At 35.8% G+C, this 17594-nt stretch overlaps 2 protein-coding genes across 2 annotated transcripts; one reads left to right on the top strand and one right to left on the bottom strand.

Annotated features, from left to right (window-relative positions):
* Positions 1-1038: 1038 nt before the first annotated feature.
* Positions 1039-6960, top strand: LOC104247813 (uncharacterized). The gene is made up of 7 exons (XM_070167295.1): positions 1039-1086; positions 1192-2931; positions 3958-4053; positions 4578-4630; positions 5604-5685; positions 5805-5876; positions 6844-6960. The coding sequence occupies exons 1-7, from the start codon at positions 1039-1041 to the stop codon at positions 6958-6960; spliced, it is 2208 nt and encodes a 735-aa protein (XP_070023396.1).
* An 8119-nt stretch (positions 6961-15079) lies between these two features.
* Positions 15080-15854, bottom strand: LOC104247796 (uncharacterized). The gene has a single exon (XM_009803902.2). It carries the CDS (start codon positions 15768-15770, stop codon positions 15279-15281), a length of 492 nt encoding a protein of 163 aa, XP_009802204.1. The 5' UTR covers positions 15771-15854; the 3' UTR covers positions 15080-15278.
* Between the last annotated feature and the right edge of the window lie 1740 nt (positions 15855-17594).

Raw genomic sequence — 17594 nt, 5'->3', positions numbered from 1 at the left:
ATTTAACGTGGTTCGGTCAACTGACCTACGTCCACCGCGGAGATGAGCAATCCACTATATAAAAAGATAGTACAAAATATCGAGAGAACAACCTCACGAAGAGGCAAACACAATTGACACACTAACATTTGTCCCGTAAAGTTCTCCCCCTAAACACTACTCTCAAACCCCTATGGCTACATTGTGGATGCTACTGAATGAGAAGGACGGATCTTCAATTTATAGAACTCTAAACTTTTTCCTACAAGAAAAAGGACTAGCCAAGTATAGGAGAATTATAATTTCCTTCTACAAAAAGGAAAACCCAATTAAGTAATTATATTGCTCTTTCCTTCAACAAATAGGAAAACCAAATATGGTAAGAAAATTATGGAAAAAAAAGAAGGAACAACCCCAAATAATATAAATTATAATTTTTTTGAGATGGAAATACATTAATTTGAGCTTATGAAATTAATAACTTTTGTTCATTCAAAGACATGCATCATAATTCTAGCAAAAATAGAAAGTACCTCAAATAATACGTGACAAAAGCAATAATAAAAGTTATTGCTTTTATGTACACCGTGGAGTTTCAGAAACGAGGTTTACCACATGCTCATTTTCTTATTATACAAGGTAATGAGCATAAACTGTTGACAGCAGAGGTATATGATGATATAATTAGAGCAGAATTACCAGATGATAAAATAGAACCAGATTTGCGTAAGCTTGTCTTTAAACATATGATGCACAGTCCTTCCGATAGTTTAGATCCAACAAATTCTTGTATGAAAAAAAAAGGGTTACTGCAAGTTCAAATATCCAAAAGTGTTTGCCAATCAGACAACAAAAGGAAATGATTCTTACCCAGTCTACAGAAGACGAAATACAGGGGAAGTTGTGAAAGTAAGAGAATAATAATTAGATAACTCCCGGGTTGTTCCGTACAATCCATATTTTCTTGGAAAATTCAATTGTCACATAAATGTTGAAGTTTGCTATGATATCAAAGTCGTGAAATATCTCTACAAATACATTTGTAAAGGACATGATAAAATGGCGTTCTGTGTACAAAATAGCGATACGGACATAGAGATAGATGAGGTAAAGGAATACAGATCTGCTAGATGGGTATCACCTCTATAAGTTGTTTGACATCTCTTTGGTTTTGCAATAAGTGAAATGTTTCCCAGTGTTTACCTTCTTCAGCTACATCTTGAAGGTCAACAATTTGTTTCTTTTAAGAGCAATGCAGATATACATACAATTGTGAATAATCCAATGATCCAAAAAACGATGTTAACAGAATTCTTCTCTATGAATGAAACTAACGAAGATGCTAAAGAGCTCAATTTACTGTATAAAGAATTTCGTGAATACTTTGTTTGGTCCTCCACTGACAAATTTTGGGCACGTAGACAAAACCGTTGTGTTGTTGGCCGTATTGTGACATGTCATCCAACAGAAGGAGAACGATATTATCTTAGATTACTACTAATCCATGTGCGAGGACCGATATCATATAAGGATCTTTTGACTGTTAATGAAAAGCCTTGTAGTACTTTTAGAGAGTCCGTAGAGAAAAGAGGATTGTTACACTGTGATAATTGTTTGATAGAGTGTATGTCTGAAGCCGCAAGTTACCAAATGCCACATAGTTTAAGGCGTTTATTTGCTACATTATTAGTGTATTGCGGTCCTGTCAACCCTAGAAAATTATGGGAGCAATTTGAGGAATCAATGATCGAAGACTACAAAGTGTTACAAATTACTGAAAGAAGAGAAATTCAATATCAAGCTTTGAATCATATCAACGATATTTTATATTCTATGGGTCATGATATAAATGAGTATGTACTCATCCCAGAAACCATTAGGCCTTCTGCGGCAGCAAAAGAGATTCATTTTGAAAGATCTATTATTGTTAGTGAAGACGACGTATTGCTACATAGGAAATTGAACAAAAACCAACTCATTGCATATAATCTGATTACTGAAAGGATATTTTCGAACAAAGCAGGTGCCTTTTTTGTGGATGGTCCAGGAGGAACAAGAAAAACTTTTCTATATCGTGCTTTATTAGCAACTGTACGATCAATGAGATATATAGCTTTGGCAACAGATACCTCTGGTGTTGCTGCATCTATTCTTCCAGGTGGACGTACCGCACATTCTCATTTCAAAATTCCTATTGACATCGATGAAAATACAAGTTGTAACATTAGCAAAGAAAACTCACTTGCAGGGTTAATCCGAGATGCAAAATTGATTGTGTGGGATGAGGTATCTAAGGCTAAAAAAAGAATGTTAGAAGTTTTTGATCTACTATTAAAAAATATCATGAATACAAATGCATTGTTTGGCGGAAAAGTTGTAGTTTTAGGAGGTGATTTCAGACAAACTCTTCCCGTTGTGCAATACGACAAAAAAGAAGATTTTATTGGCGAAAGTTTGTTATATTCTAGCATTTGGAATAAACTTGAAAAACTAAAGTTATCTGAGAATATGAGAGCCAAAACAGATCCTGTATTTTGCGATTATTTGTTAAGAATTGGAAATGGACAAGAACGAGTCAATTCAGTAGACAAGATTGAAATTTCAGATTCTTTGATTATTCCTTATACAACCGAAAGAGAATCTGTTGACAAATTATTCGCAACGACATATTCAAATTTGAATTCGACATATTCTAATTCATCCTGTACTGATTCCTGTGTGATCTTGACAACAAAAAATGACTTCGTCGATGAAATTAATGACATGCTTATTGATCGATTCAGAGGAAAATCAAAAATATTTATTGGCACTTATGAGGCTATTGAATTTAACAACCAAATACAACTAGAAGATTTATTACACACTTTATGTTTTGCTATGACTATAAATAAAGCACAAGGGCAAACTTTAGATTTTATTGGAATTTATTTGCGAGAACCTCATTTTCACACGGTCAGCTTTACGTTGCCTTATCAAGAGCCAAAAGTTCAAATTGTGCGAAATTATTGATACGATCCTCTACACCAACTAGCCATGACGATCATTCTACATCTAATATTGTTTATGATGAAATCATTAAGAAAGAAGCTGCCTGATGTTTTTGACATAAGATTCTTCCACAGGTCCGTTGCTCTTTGCCTCTCTTATTATTCTGTGTACACAATTTTCTGAATTTTTTTAAGGTTCTCAGTTTTGTATCTAAAGTCTTTTCATGATTAGTCCTAATTTTCGGTTGTTTCAACATTATCACATTCTTCAATTTCAGGAGAGGATTGAGGATAATATCTTATGGACAAAAAGATAAAAGATTTTTCAAATTTTATTAGACAGACATTACATTCTACAGTACATAAAGTTAGTCCTTTCATGCAAATAGCGCAATCATGTCGTCATATTAAAACTGTTGTTCAACACCCGACTAAAACACTCCCATTTTGAGCACTAGCTTCGCCGTGAAGTAGAAATACAAAGCCACTTTCGCCATACAAATACTCTGACACCTTATGTTTAGCTTTACGACGAGGTAAATTATGGTTCTTTACTGTACCTTTTTCTGCATTGCTTGCTCCCAATTTTGGGTCTTAAGAAGAACTTTCAGCAGACTGATGATCGTACTTACTAATGCAGAAACATGTGCATTTGATCCTAAAATATGCTGCCAAGAGTGAACTCTAGAAGAAACTGCAAAAATGCAATATATTATTTTAGTGAACGACGTAGCGCAACTGTTATTTCTTGTTGAATTACAAAACTGCTTTTGCATTTGTTATTAAACTGTAGAATTTCTTTCTTCAAAATCTTCAACATGTTTTTAATCTTCAGTTTTTGATCCCATTTTAGATGGCCTTGATTGTCAGCAGATTTATATATCTTCAACAATTCACCGTATGCATGCCCTTCGCCATCCTAACTATTTTCAAACTGACCAGCTGACCATAAGTTTGCTTGTTTTTTCCTTTATCTTTTGTCTTGGAACAGTGTATTACATCGTTAGCCCGAGCCTTCATATACTGTCATGGGAAGCACATAATGCACAAAGATATCAAATCATTGAATCTTTTGGTTGCTGTACAGGTATATATTTAGTATTGATAAATATTTTATAATGTGCATTGGAATTTAAATGATGGAACAAATATTAATTATTTTTAATATTTGTGCATTTTCTATATCTGATCCACGCTCTTTTTCTCCTTGACTTGCGGGTTCTTTTGCTTCTTGAATTCGATTCTTTATTTGTTTATTTGATCGTAGAAAAAAGTTTTGGTTTTGGTTTTTATTGATGTTTTTATTTTGACTAACATTTTCATTTGTATTCAAATTTAAAAGAAGTAATTTGCTTGGTATAATCCACGGTTTTATTTTATAAAAATTGAGTGTACAAACTGTTACGTTTTAAATTTATGTCCGATGTTCTATGATTCAATAAGTGATTATAACCTCTCTGGATACTTTTTAATGTTATTTCTTAGCTTACCATAGGTAATTTATTTCAATTTATGGCATTGTGTTAATTTTGAGTTTTATAACTATTGCACTGTTGGTCAACTTTTTGTCCTTTTCAGTTCTACCTCTAATTAGTTCCAATGAACTCTCAGATAAATTTCATGTATTACAGAGATAATGATCTACACCTGATTGATGTTGAGTTGTAACATGTTGTAACTCTACATCTTTCATTAATTTTCAGAGTTCGATGTTGCTCATACGTAAATTATTTTAACTTGTGGCGTTTTATTATTTTGAGTTTTATACATGGTGCATTGTTGGTTATATCAGCTGAATAAATCGAAAGCTCGCTGTTTTTTTCATCGAGAACATTTGAGGATGTGAAGATATCAGACTCATTGCACTTTGTCTGTATCATTTGTGTTCTTTATTAGTATTTTATTTTAGATTGAACTGCACAAAACTATATGCTAAACTGAACAATTCTTCAATATAGTTTATACATGTAATGCAATACTCACATTAGCAATATAAGCTCTTTCGTAAAGATTGCTAAGCAAACACATTTTGTCACCTTTTCAATCACCATATTATGAGAAGATGCCAATTTGGATTAATTTAAAGATGTGTTGGATAGATTATGAGTGCATGGTCTCACTTGAATTCTCTTTGTTTCTTCTATGCCAGTGATAAAACTATTGCAGATACTGTAATACAAAATTACATGAACTTGTATTAGATTGGCTACATCTGGGTATAATCATCTTGCCTCAGACAGCTTTACCTGAGCACACAATTTTATCTTCATTAGATATCCTCTCGGTAAATTTTGCAAAATTATTACTTTTCTCTCATTATATATACCAAACTCCAGGTTGTTCATATTCTGTCATTTCTAGCAGCTATATCAGACTTTGTTATATTTGCTATTTTATAACTCGGTCGTAATTATATTGCTCTTTTAATACCTTTTGGTACTAGGTAACTCTTCTGCGATGTATCTTTGTGCGACTTGTGAATTCATCGTTGGAGAATATTGGTGGATGTGTATCAAATTTGACTGAAAGATAAAAATAAAGTCAACTCCTCAGTAATGTCATCTTTTACTCTGTTAGACAATGCAAGAAACTACTCAAGAGATGTTCATCTTCATCACTAATCATATACTTTTCTAGGCAAACTTTTGTTAATATTGCGGCTCTTGAATTTATTTGTAAGAACAGAGAAACCCTTGAAAGTGAATATGTGATCGATTTGGTATTTGGTTACAAGCAGCGGGGATAACCAACAGTTGATGTAAGATTTAACTTCAAATAATTGTTAAACCAGTTGCAGGTTTTGAATTTCACTGAATTTTTGGAGATACTGTTATACAGGCAACAATCGTTTTTTATTATTTGACATATCAAGGGGATGTGGATGTGGATACCATGGATGATGTTGCAAAGGTTGGCAATTTTGATGTAACAGTCCAGCCCGCTAGTGATATTGTCCGCTTTGGGTCTAGGCCCTCATGGGGTTAAAACGCGTCACTAGGGTCTAAGGCTTGTTAACTTATATACCCAGCATTCCTCTTGTGTTTTGCCGATGTGGTACTTTGTCTAAAGTTTTTATGGATTCAGCCTCGCTGAGGTTTGCCCCACCGCATGGGATTTACCTAGACTCAGCACTGAGGTTTGCCCCGCCTGACCGAGATTTGCCTAAACTCAGTTGAACTCTGACCCACATCGACATGGCTGACATAAGAGTGGCTCTAATACCATCTGTAACAACGCAGTCTGCTAGTGATATTGTCTGCTCTGGGCCTAGGCCCTCACGGGCTCAAAACGCATCACTAGGGTCTAAGGCTTGTTAACTTATATACTCAACATTGATATTGTCTGCTCTGGGCCTAGGCCCTCACTGGTTCAAAACGCATCACTAGGGTCTAAGGCTTGTTAACTTATATACTCAACATCTCTCTTGTGTTTTGCCGATGTGGGACTTTGTCTAAAGTTTGGGGGTTATATATACCCCTTTTATGGACTCAACGTCCTCGCTGAGGTTTGCCCCGCCTAACCGGGATTTGCCTAAACTCAGTTTCCCCGCCTAATCGGGATTTGCCTAAACTCAGTTGTCATCTGTTGCGCTAGTGATATTGTTCGCTCTGGGCCTAGGCCCTCACGGGTTTAAAACGCATCATTAGGATCTAAGGCTTGTTAACTTATATACCCAACATCATTCTTGTGTTTTACCGATGTGGGACTTTGTCTAAAGTCTGGGGTGTTACAATTGACATGAAATGGATGACCACCCAGTTGCAATCCGGTAGGAACTTCACCTTCTCTAGCTCACAGGTAAAGTTTTATAGCAATAACAAGGTAGAGCATTATGATTAGTTAATCATTTTTGAAGTCATTTTTAACTTTCTTGCAGGATCCATTTTTGGTTCTGATGTCCGTCCTTCCTCGGAAAAAGGGGAGTCCTTTGGCTGAAAATATTGAGCTTGCAGCACAATGCTTTGGAACATTATCAACATCTGAAATTTTTTGAATAAGATGTGGTACCTGTGAAGACAACTTTCAATGTATATGGCAGAATGGTGCAGAGCGTTAGACAACATAAAGATTGTCTAATTGGGTGCTTATAGTATTTTTCTGGTGAAAATTGTTGCAAAGCAACTTGTTAAAAAATGGTAAAGCAATCCAGTTGATATGTTACCGTCAAAATCGGAAGGATAATAATATATCTTTGTTCACTTTTGGCCCGGGCTATCTTAGAATAGGAAAGAAAGATAGCACTATGATTTTATGAATGAGAGAGAAAAAGGAGGCAAGATAATAATGTTATCTCTAATGAAACAACCAAAGAGGGGCCCACTTAGATCAGTAAGTGGCATTTCAGAGTGCTGCAGTGACACGTGGCATGGAAAGTTGAGCTGGACACCGTAATTCCAGAAAACTTATCAAATGTGTACAAGCAATAAAGCTAACAAGTACAATACCTTGAAAGAATATAACATATGAAATTTCAGAAATATCCCTATGCCAGGCAGACATGTTGACCATGAGCTGCCTAGTTATCCCCACTTATAATATAGGAATAAATATAACAACTGTACATCTTCCAGGGTTTTATTTAACAATCTTGGTGTCCGACCAGCTTGCGCTCACCTTGACAAGTTCCACGAGATACCTGCCACCTCACAATGCAGCAGATACCAGGTAACTCTGACCATCAAGACTTGGACAAATGAGAAGAAATCACATAGTGTTTTTTTCTCCACTGGAATTTGAACCTAAAACCCCATAGTTATCATCCACTTCATTGACCACTAGGCCAAACCCTTGAGCAGGGGCGGCTCAATGATAAAGCCACTCAAGCAACTACTTGAGGTCCCACATCTAGGTGGCCAAAGTTTCTAATACTATATTAAATAGATGTATAAGTATTTGATGAATTTTTAAAAAAAATATTTAGTATATCAACAAAAAGTATATCTTTCATAAATAAGGAAGAGGAAAAAACATAAGTAGGTCATATTTAAGAAAATAATTCAGTTACCTAGCAGTAATAGGTATTCTACAAAAAAGGCACCTAAATAATTATATTTTTAGCATGAAGCTATAAATATGGACCCAGAATCGTGATTTTAAAAATCTAAAGCATTCAATTCCAGAAAAAAATCCAAAGCAATTCCGATTCTTCTCCTCAACTTCCTAAATTAACGCTGAACAATAATTTGACTAATTTTATATAATTTGATTTTTGATTCTTTCATGTTTGTATATTTAAATCTTAATGATATATAAAACGTATATTAATTGACACTGTAAATATTTTACAAATATATTAAACATATACAGTGTTTATTTAGAGTAATTAAGTTTTATACAATAAATATTCTACAAATATACTAGTATGTGCATAGGTTTTTTCTTGGAGATTTTTATATTTATGGTATATTTCTAGTATAGAATATTTTATATCTTATACATACCAGCTAATCACATTATTAATATACAAAATATAAACAAAAAATGTATGCATGTTTAGTTGAAAATATATAAGGTGTGTATATATATATTACTTGTATAAAAATAAGTAAAAATATTTAGGTAGCAACAATAAAGGAAGGGGGGGCGTTACAAAAGAGTGAAAAAAGAAAAGTTTTACTATAATGATGAGAGAGAAATGATATCAACATTATTATAATAAAACTAACTCCTTAATCTGAGGGTCAACTTATTTTTAAAATGTGCAAGAATTGTAAAAGAAATTGCCATTTATGGAATAAATGAAGAATAATATTATTAATGAAAACAATACTAAATAAAGGATTAGGCATGTAAAAATCTCAATAAGGGGAAATTATGGGATCAATAGAGATAATTTGGGAATAAGAATAGTAACTTACGTGTGAATATATTCCTTGTCTCCTTTATATATTACCATTATTATCATAGGGCTCACATTACTTTTATTACTTTCTCTTTAAACTGGTTTTTACTTAATCTTTTATATTCCTTTTAGCTTTTCCAGCTTTTAAGTCCACTATCTCATAAAATATTTTGTAAATATGATAGCAGAAAGCAATTGCGAACTCTTTTTTTGTCAAGCTTTCCCGGTATTGCACCAAAAATATTGAAACAACAAAAATAATATCAAGCTGTCTATGACTATTTGTTAAACCGGGTTCAATTGTTCTATACTTTTCTTATTACTTTGAATCTAAAATTTATTATTTTTTGATATCTTTTGTTTGTAAGTATATGTATTATCTTTTTAAATTTATTAGAATTTCAATATGTCAACAAGAAAGTATGAATCCTCATATTAGAACTTTGATGAGAGTTTAACAAAGATCTTTTAGAAAATCAGAAAATCCTAAAAGAATTGAATAATAATCCCAGAAAGTAGAAATATATATAATCCTAGTTAAGAAATCGATTATAAATAAATTATTAAAAAATTTACATCTCAAAAAACTAGAAATAAACTTCAAAATAAAATTTTATTAAATGAGTTTTTAAATATGTTAACACTTAGGCCCCCCTTGAAGTTTTGATTTTAGGCCCCGAATACCGTTGAGCCGCCCTGCCCTTGGGTCTGACATCTTCAAGGATTATGATTACTCCTGAAGCATTTTTTCCTTTCCTGGGCCCTTTAGTTGCAGATATGTATGCACACACATATTAAGAGTCACAGTACTAACATCTGCCTTAGAATATAAAACGTGAAGACTTGGAAACTTGATCCAGCAACAGTGAGGAAAAAGAGTAAATAATAGAAGGCCAATTATATGTCTAGCGAATAACTTTCCTGATTCCAATTCGATCAGTCTGAAGCAGGGGCGGATCTAGAGCAAAGGTTATGGGTTTTCGTAAATCCAATAACTTTTGCATAGACTCTGTATTTGTACTAAAAAATTCATTAAAAATATAAGAATATTTAGCTTGGAACCCAGTTCGTTGGTCCAGTTATCATGTAGATTAACTTGAGATTGTTATACGAACCCATAAACTTAAAATTCTGAATCCGCCTCTAGTTTGAAGAACAATGCCCGATTTTACTACAGTTAGCGCCAGAAATCCATAGCAGATAATAACAGAGCTTTCCATTTTAGAATAAGAGCAGTTATTATCTGTCTGAACAATGTTTCAAAGGTGCGTGCAAGTTGGCAAAGATAAGACACACAGCAGTAATATAGGAAGGGTTGCTAAAATGTATTAATGAATAATTATAGTTGCATATAGCAAATGGTTAGTTGAAGGAAACAAAAAGAGTCTCTTTTCAATACCCATCTGCTCTAGGGCGGTTGGATCGAATCGAATTTAACACATTTCAGATTGAAATTTTGGATTTCAAATTCTATAAAATGCAATCCTGATTTTGAAGTTTGGATTGGATAAATATTTCGAATTTTGGATCGGATTATACGTATTATTAAGGCTATTGCTAATCTAATCGGCTAATGCATTTGCCTTATCTACTTCTTCGGTGTTATTTGCTAATACAAACATCTCTTTGTTTTTCATTCCTTTTATCAGCATTGCATCTCTAAGAAAATATTTCTCTAGAAGTTCGAGTTGTTATGCCTCTAAGTTGCAAAACTCATACTTATATTTTCTTTGTAGAGGAGGCAATACAACAAGAAAAATTCATGTTTCTGCAAGTATGAGGGTACTATGGTGCCAATGTAGCTAAATCCAGCAATTACAAAGGTAATAACTTGGAGAAAGATGTAAAGGAAGTACTGGCTATTTAAAAGTTCAGAATATATACATGCCCTAATAATTTCGGATTTCAAATCGGATCGGGTTAAAATTATACCAATCTGATCCGGATATCCGAAATTTTAATAAACATAATCTAAAATCCGATCCAAATATCCGAAATCCGAAATTGAACGGATTGGGTCATATTTCGGATATCAGATCCAAATGCACAGCCCCTAATCTGCTCTAAGTCCAAAGGGTCTACATATTAGCACAGAGAAAGAAAGGAGGCAGCTCATCTTATAGATTAAACCACCTTAGGATGAGGTTTCAGAATACAATTATGATGAGGGATTACAAGCAACATTTTTTTTGTCAAAAGGTTTTTTAACCACACCAGAAAAGGAAATTATGTTCCTTTAACCACATCCACAACCATAACATGTAACCATGCCCACATACGGCTTCACCACCATTTGCAAATATGACATAGATCAGTGGCGGAGCCAAGATTTTAACTAAGGGGAGTCAAAAAATAAATAAATAAGCACACAAAGAAATCAAGGGGAGTCAACGTATAGTATATACACATAAAAATAAGAATTTAACATATTTACACAATGTAATTTTCCGACGAAGGGGTGTCAATTGACTCCTCTGTCTTGCCAATGAGTGGCTCCGCCACTGACAGAGATACCTATCATTGTGGCAAAAGCACCACTAATAAATTTCATTTTGGCACTAAGGAAGTTCTTTTGAAGCCCATGCCCAAGGAAGAACTCAAGAAACAAAGTAAGGCAAAGCCTAGTGTTGGTGATGTACCAAATTTGCTATCTTAGGAGGAATTTGAAGCAGCAAGCAGGGAGGAAGAAAGTGGTTTATAATTGCTAAGGGAACTAAACAATCAACCACCATATACGTATTTGTAATGTAAAAGAATACGTGGAGGCTTTACAAATGTAAAAGTTACAGATTTATATATAATGTAAAAGAATACGTGGAGTCGTGGACAGCTTGGAAGATGCACAATTTCTTTACCAACTATTCCAAAAGGCCTTGAAATTACAGAAAGATAGCTACACAATCGACTTGAATGAATGTATATTCTAGGAGATCAAAGGCTTTGGTCAGTTGGAAAGACTGCCATACCCCACACTCCATATGGAAACTGCACAAGAACTACAAAACATCTACAAAATTTATATCAGAAGCACCTAGCTTTTCACACATCAGTATTCAGTACTTCAAGCTAGGGAGAAATGATAGAGAAAAGAAGAGAAAAGATTCAACTTATTTCACAAGAAAGCATGAAGCAGATTATAAAGGCTTTAGTGAACACTAGAATTTCTCTTTTTGCAAGAGAGGTGGCTTAGCAGTTTTTTAGATTATTTTTAAAAAAGAAAAATCTTTTATACAGGTAGTAGTTAAATACTCATTATGTAATTAAGAATCATTTCTCTCTTTTGTAATTATGTTATGTTTAGTGAATACAACTTTCTAGTTCTTGATTGAAGTATTCAAGGGGTGCCAGAGAACTTCAGCTTACTCATTTTATTTGTAGTTACCGGTTTACATTTCTTACAAAGGTTCTTATAGATTTCCCCTTCTCATGAAGCATTCAAACAACAACTATGTCGTCAGTTCTAAACAAGTTTGTGCTAGCCATATGAATCCTCACTTATCATGATTCTCCATTTAGACTCAACTCAAGACAATATTATACAAAATAAAATTAAAAAGTATTAGAAGTTCTCTATATTTTCTATTGGCATATAAAATCCTGACATGGTTAAAAGACACCTAGTAAGCACATGACCTAAAATAAAGGTACGGAGATGACCCATTCTTCCTTTTCTTTAATAAAGGTGGTGTCCAAATTAGTTTGCACACACCTCGACTATTACACTAGATAGGTACTGAGTAACTCTGCCGACCAGAGGCGGATACATGATTTCAAGAGGACATGTGCACTATTATGAAAAGGTGGATCTAAAATTCAAATTTGACAGATTTAACTATACTCTCTTACTATGAACCCACTACACTTTTGAAATTATAGGTTCAAAATTATATTCTTTTTAAAATTTTAGTAATTTTCACTTATATATCTACACTCTGTACCGAAAACAAGACCGTCCAGAGTAGGATTTGGAGCACAATTTTACTTGTAGAGGTGCACCCAATAATTATTGCTCACGTGAACCCATATGACTAAACCTAGATACGCCCCTGCTGCCGACCAAAGCTCATATTTCAATTTATTCACTCTTTGTTCAAGTCCATAATCCCTAACACCTCCAAAGTCTTCCAAACCTATTCCACCCACTATGCAACCCCCCCCCCCCCCCCCGCACTCATTTACATGCCATTGTTGAAAAAAGGAATTGAATATGTTTTAGTCACTTTTCAGCAAAAAAAATTGTTCATGACTTAAAACAGAATTTGGGTAGTATATGCGGTAAACAACCTCCCTATCTTTACGAGATATGGGTAAGGTCTGCGTACACACTACCATCCCAGACCCCATTTATGAGAATATACGGGGTTCGTTGTTGTCGTTGTTGTTGTTGGGTAGCATATACGGTAGTTGACACAATGTCCTGTGATATCTCTTTGGTGGTCCCCTAATGTAATATCGCACAATTTCAAGTGAGCATACCATCTTGAATTCAAGTCCTTAGACAAGCGCTTGTATCCGTTTGAAAGAGAATTTGGATAGTATATGCGGTAGCTGACACAATGTCCCATGATCTCTTTGGTGGTCCCCTAATGTCATATCGGGCAAATTCAAGTGAGCAGATCATCTTGAATTCAAGTCTTAGACAAGCACTTGGTATCCGTTTGAAAGATAGAAAGCAAGATCTAACCCTCCTCTTCCAGTGATGCCACTTCCTCCTCACCATTTAGCTATTTTCCTGTCGACCCCCCACACCCATGTAACCCAAAAACAAAGAAGTATCTTGAACTCAAATTTTATCACTTCAATCTTCTGAGATATACCGCAGATTCTGTTACAGAGCATTTAGTAAATAAATCATTTAAAAGTGGGACCTTGAAGTTTTTGCTCCTCAAATTAAATGTTCTGCTTCAACCTTATTGTTCATCAGCCTGTTGTATAAATTACAATTTCCAGCCCAGAGTTTGCCGTTCACTATAACTTCTTCACTTAGTTTCTCACTGAGATAACGAGTCTATGGTACCTTCAGTTAATCTAAGTGCTTGTACATTCAAGAACCTAGATATATAAATCTAGCTGCGACATGTAATATGCTAAGTGATATTGTGTTAAAATAGACCTAGTAATAAGAAGAGATTCAAATGCAGATTGGTTTACAAAATAAGAAACAGACATCAAAAGCTAAAGCATAACAACGCTCATAGCCAGGAAAAGGGAAAGTATGTAAGATCAGTGAGACGGTGAAACTAATGGACAGCTCCTAACCAATTCCGACAGTCAATTAAGGTTACACATCACAATAGTTGATCACGTGAATTTCTCATGATACATTAGTCTTAAGAATTGTGCAGGTCATGGTCTGGGCCAGCTGGGTCACACATTAGCTGAATAGGAGCACTATATAAGTCATTTGTTCGCTCTGCAACCTACATAAACTGTGACGTTTGGGACACCAGGTTATCTACAAGAGTGCAAAAGAAACACTAAGTCACATTTCTTTAGACCCACTTGTACAAACTCTCTATCTAGACTGTCTCCACCCCTCATTAAGTTTTGACGCATCTAGACTGTCTCCATCCCCCATTAAATCTTGACACAAGATTGATTCCAGCCTCCCAAAGATGAAAGTTAAATATATATTTGATCTTGCTCAAATAACCACATCTACGGTCCTCCACAAGATAGTGTTTTGGCACCGCTCCTGTCCAAATCCACGATAGATATCCTAGAAAGATAACATACTAGTTGCCTCATAAGGCGTAGGACATATTCTACTTAGCAAGATAACATCCCAAAAGATTACAATCAGTTGGGAACACCCAGTAGCAGATACTTTGGCATGCTGATTCTCTTGAGTCTTGACCTTATGCGACAATGGTGTGTGAATTTTTTCCTATAATCGAGAAATCCCCCAAGGCTAATGGCACACAGCTTGAAACTTGATAGATAATGGGCTCGCTCATCTATCCTTCTCCACTTAAATACCAAGCTAGGCTTTTATATTCAAATACTTGACATGAGTCTAACTCACACATCACATGTACTCTTACCACCAGACCAACGTCAAGGGGCTACAATGGTGTTGCATTTTAATCCAACAAGGCTTTCATATACCCAATACTTATCAAGCAAGTAACTTCAGCAATACATTCTCACAAAGACACACACTTTAAAATCATCAGGCATATAGGAAATATAAGCTCATCCATCCAAAGACAGATACAAGACAAATAACTCCAACATGAAATGGAGAATCATTCATTTCAAATAAACCAAGTTTGTCAACTTCAGACAATTTTAACATTAAAATTACCACTTAGTTCGAATTGAAAGCATTCCAGTGGCCAAAACATAACATACAGAATATCAATGAAAACATTGTCAAGTACCAAAAGTTCCACATATTATTATCATTATCTCAAAACACAAAAATTTCTTTACTCAAAACCTTACAGAAATTTCCAGTACAATTCTACTTACGGAATATCCCAAGGCTTAGGTTCAGGAATAGCAACAACCATACCTTGAAGCTCAGGCGAAAGCACAACCTGACAACCAAGCCTCGAATGCTTATTCAAAACCCTAGCCCTAGAATTCCTCTTCAGTACATACTGCTCGTCATACGTAGCCGGTGGAAGCTTCTCGAGCCATTCCTGAGCAATGTGAACCTCACATTCAGCTGAACAAGCGTCGATATCTTCGAGCCGGTGCGAATCCGGATCAATTAACCCGTGATTCGTTAGGGCTTTGAGTAGTGTTTGACCCGAAAGCCCAATGATTTCGCGTTTGTGGCCGTCTGGGTCCACGGCGGAGAGCTTGACGATCCGATCAGCGACTTTGGCGGAGGCGGAGCGGGAGGGGGATGATGACGTGGCGGAAGAGCGAGTGATTGAGGCTCTGAAAGTGGAGGAAAGAGATGGGTTTCGGACGATTTGCGAGGCGAATCTTTGTAGATTAGCGATCGCCATTTCTGAGGGTTGGGAATTGCTAGGATTGTTGAGGGCTCTTGAATACTACCGGCAGAGGTGATTAATTTCTTTTTCTTTTTCTTTATCGGGGTCGTTATACATATTTCAACTTTTATTTATTTTTTACATTGTTATATATCTTGACTATTCAAGTGTTACCTGATAATTTCCATCAATACAGGCATTGTTAATTTTGTCCACCAAAAATTAACAAAAGCCTATTATTTTTCTATTTCTAATAAGATTTGAACCATGATATTTACCCTTAAAATCGGATAATAATTGAATTTGTAAGTGGTTTTAAGGATACGTGGATTAAATTGACACAAAGCAATAAATTAAATTACAACTGAAATAAAATATAATAAAATAATTTTAAACCACACGAATTAAAGAGTTACAGCCTTGGGGGAGGACCACCCTTGAACTGGATGAATGTCGATCAGTATCAGGAGACAGATAAAATAAGAGTTTAACAGGAAAAATAATATATTGCTTCTGAATGATTGTTACCATGCCCTTTACAAATAATCAGACCCCATTTATATAGTTGGGGAGTCCTACTTTAGGTACAATTCTATAAAAGGTAAAAATCTCATGATTTGCTTATTCGCCGATTCTTTATTTGTAACAGCCCAGCCCGCTAGTGATATTATCCGCTCTGGGCCTAGGCTCTCACGGGTTTAAAACGCGTCACTAGGGTCTAAGGCTTGTTAACTTATATACCCAGCATCCCTATTATGTTTTGCCGATGTGGGACTCTGTCTAAAGTCTGGGGTGTTACATGCACCCCTTCTTATGGACTCAGCGTCCTCGCTGAGGTTTGCCCCACCGCATGGGATTTGCCTAGACTCAGCACTGAGGTTTGCCCCGCCTAACCGGAATTTGCCTAAACTCAGTTGAACTTTGACCCACATCGGCATGGCTGACACAAAAGTGGCTCTGATACCATCTTGTCAAGACCCCAGTTCGCCCTCCGTGAACTATCGTGACGGCACCTAGTCTCTACGACTAGGTAAGCCTAACAATGCGGAAAATAACTAAACTTGCAGAATAAATAGTCAACAGCCATAAATAACTGAAGGAAACAATATTTACATGTCGCTCAACACACACACACAACTCCTCAATACTCTGATACACCATCTGTAACAGCCCAGCCCGCTAGTGATATTGTCCGCTCTAGGCCTAAGCCCTCACGGATTTAAAACGCGTCACTAGGGTCTAAAGCTTGTTAACTTATATACCCAGCATCCCTATTGTGTTTTGCCGATATGGGACTCTGTCTAAAGTCTGGGGTGTTACATACACCCCCTCTTATGGACTCAGCGTTCTCGCACAGGTTTGCCCACCGCATGGGATTTGCCTAGACTCAGCACTGAGGTTTGCCCCGCCTAACCGGAATTTGCCTAAACTCACTTGAACTCTGACCCACATCGACATGGCTGACACAAGAGTGACTCTAATACCATCTGTAACAGCCCAGCCCGCTAGTGATATTGTCCGCTCTGGGCCTAGGCCCTCACGGGTTTAAAATGCGTCACTAGGGTCTAAGGCTTGTTAACTTATATACCCAGCATCTCTATTGTGTTTTGCTGATGTGGGACTCTGTCTAAAGTCTAGGGTGTTACATACACCCCCTCTTATGGACTCAGCATCCTCGCTGAGGTTTGCCCCACCGCATGGGATTTGCCTAGACTCAGCACTGAGGTTTGCCTCGCCTAATCGGAATTTGCCTAAACTCACTTGAACTCTGACCCACATCGACATGGCTGACACAAGAGTGGCTCTGATACCATCTGTAACAGTCCAGCCCGCTAGTGA

The sequence above is a fragment of the Nicotiana sylvestris genome, chromosome 2 (assembly GCF_000393655.2).
Source record: "Nicotiana sylvestris chromosome 2, ASM39365v2, whole genome shotgun sequence".
NCBI lineage: Eukaryota > Viridiplantae > Streptophyta > Magnoliopsida > Solanales > Solanaceae > Nicotiana > Nicotiana sylvestris.
Note: the sequence above shows the minus strand (reverse complement) of the source record. Positions and strands in the feature narration are given on the sequence as shown.

Coding starts and splice junctions, on each gene's coding strand:
- LOC104247813 (XM_070167295.1), top strand. CDS start 1,039: ATGGCGTTCTGTGTACAAAATAGCGATACGGACATAGAGATAGATGAG. Junction 2,932..3,957: donor GAGAACCTCATTTTCACACG/GTCAGCTTTACG, acceptor GTCTTGGAACAG/TGTATTACATCGTTAGCCCG. Junction 4,054..4,577: donor ATCTTTTGGTTGCTGTACAG/GTATATATTTAG, acceptor ATGAACTCTCAG/ATAAATTTCATGTATTACAG.
- LOC104247796 (XM_009803902.2), bottom strand. CDS start 15,770: ATGGCGATCGCTAATCTACAAAGATTCGCCTCGCAAATCGTCCGAAAC.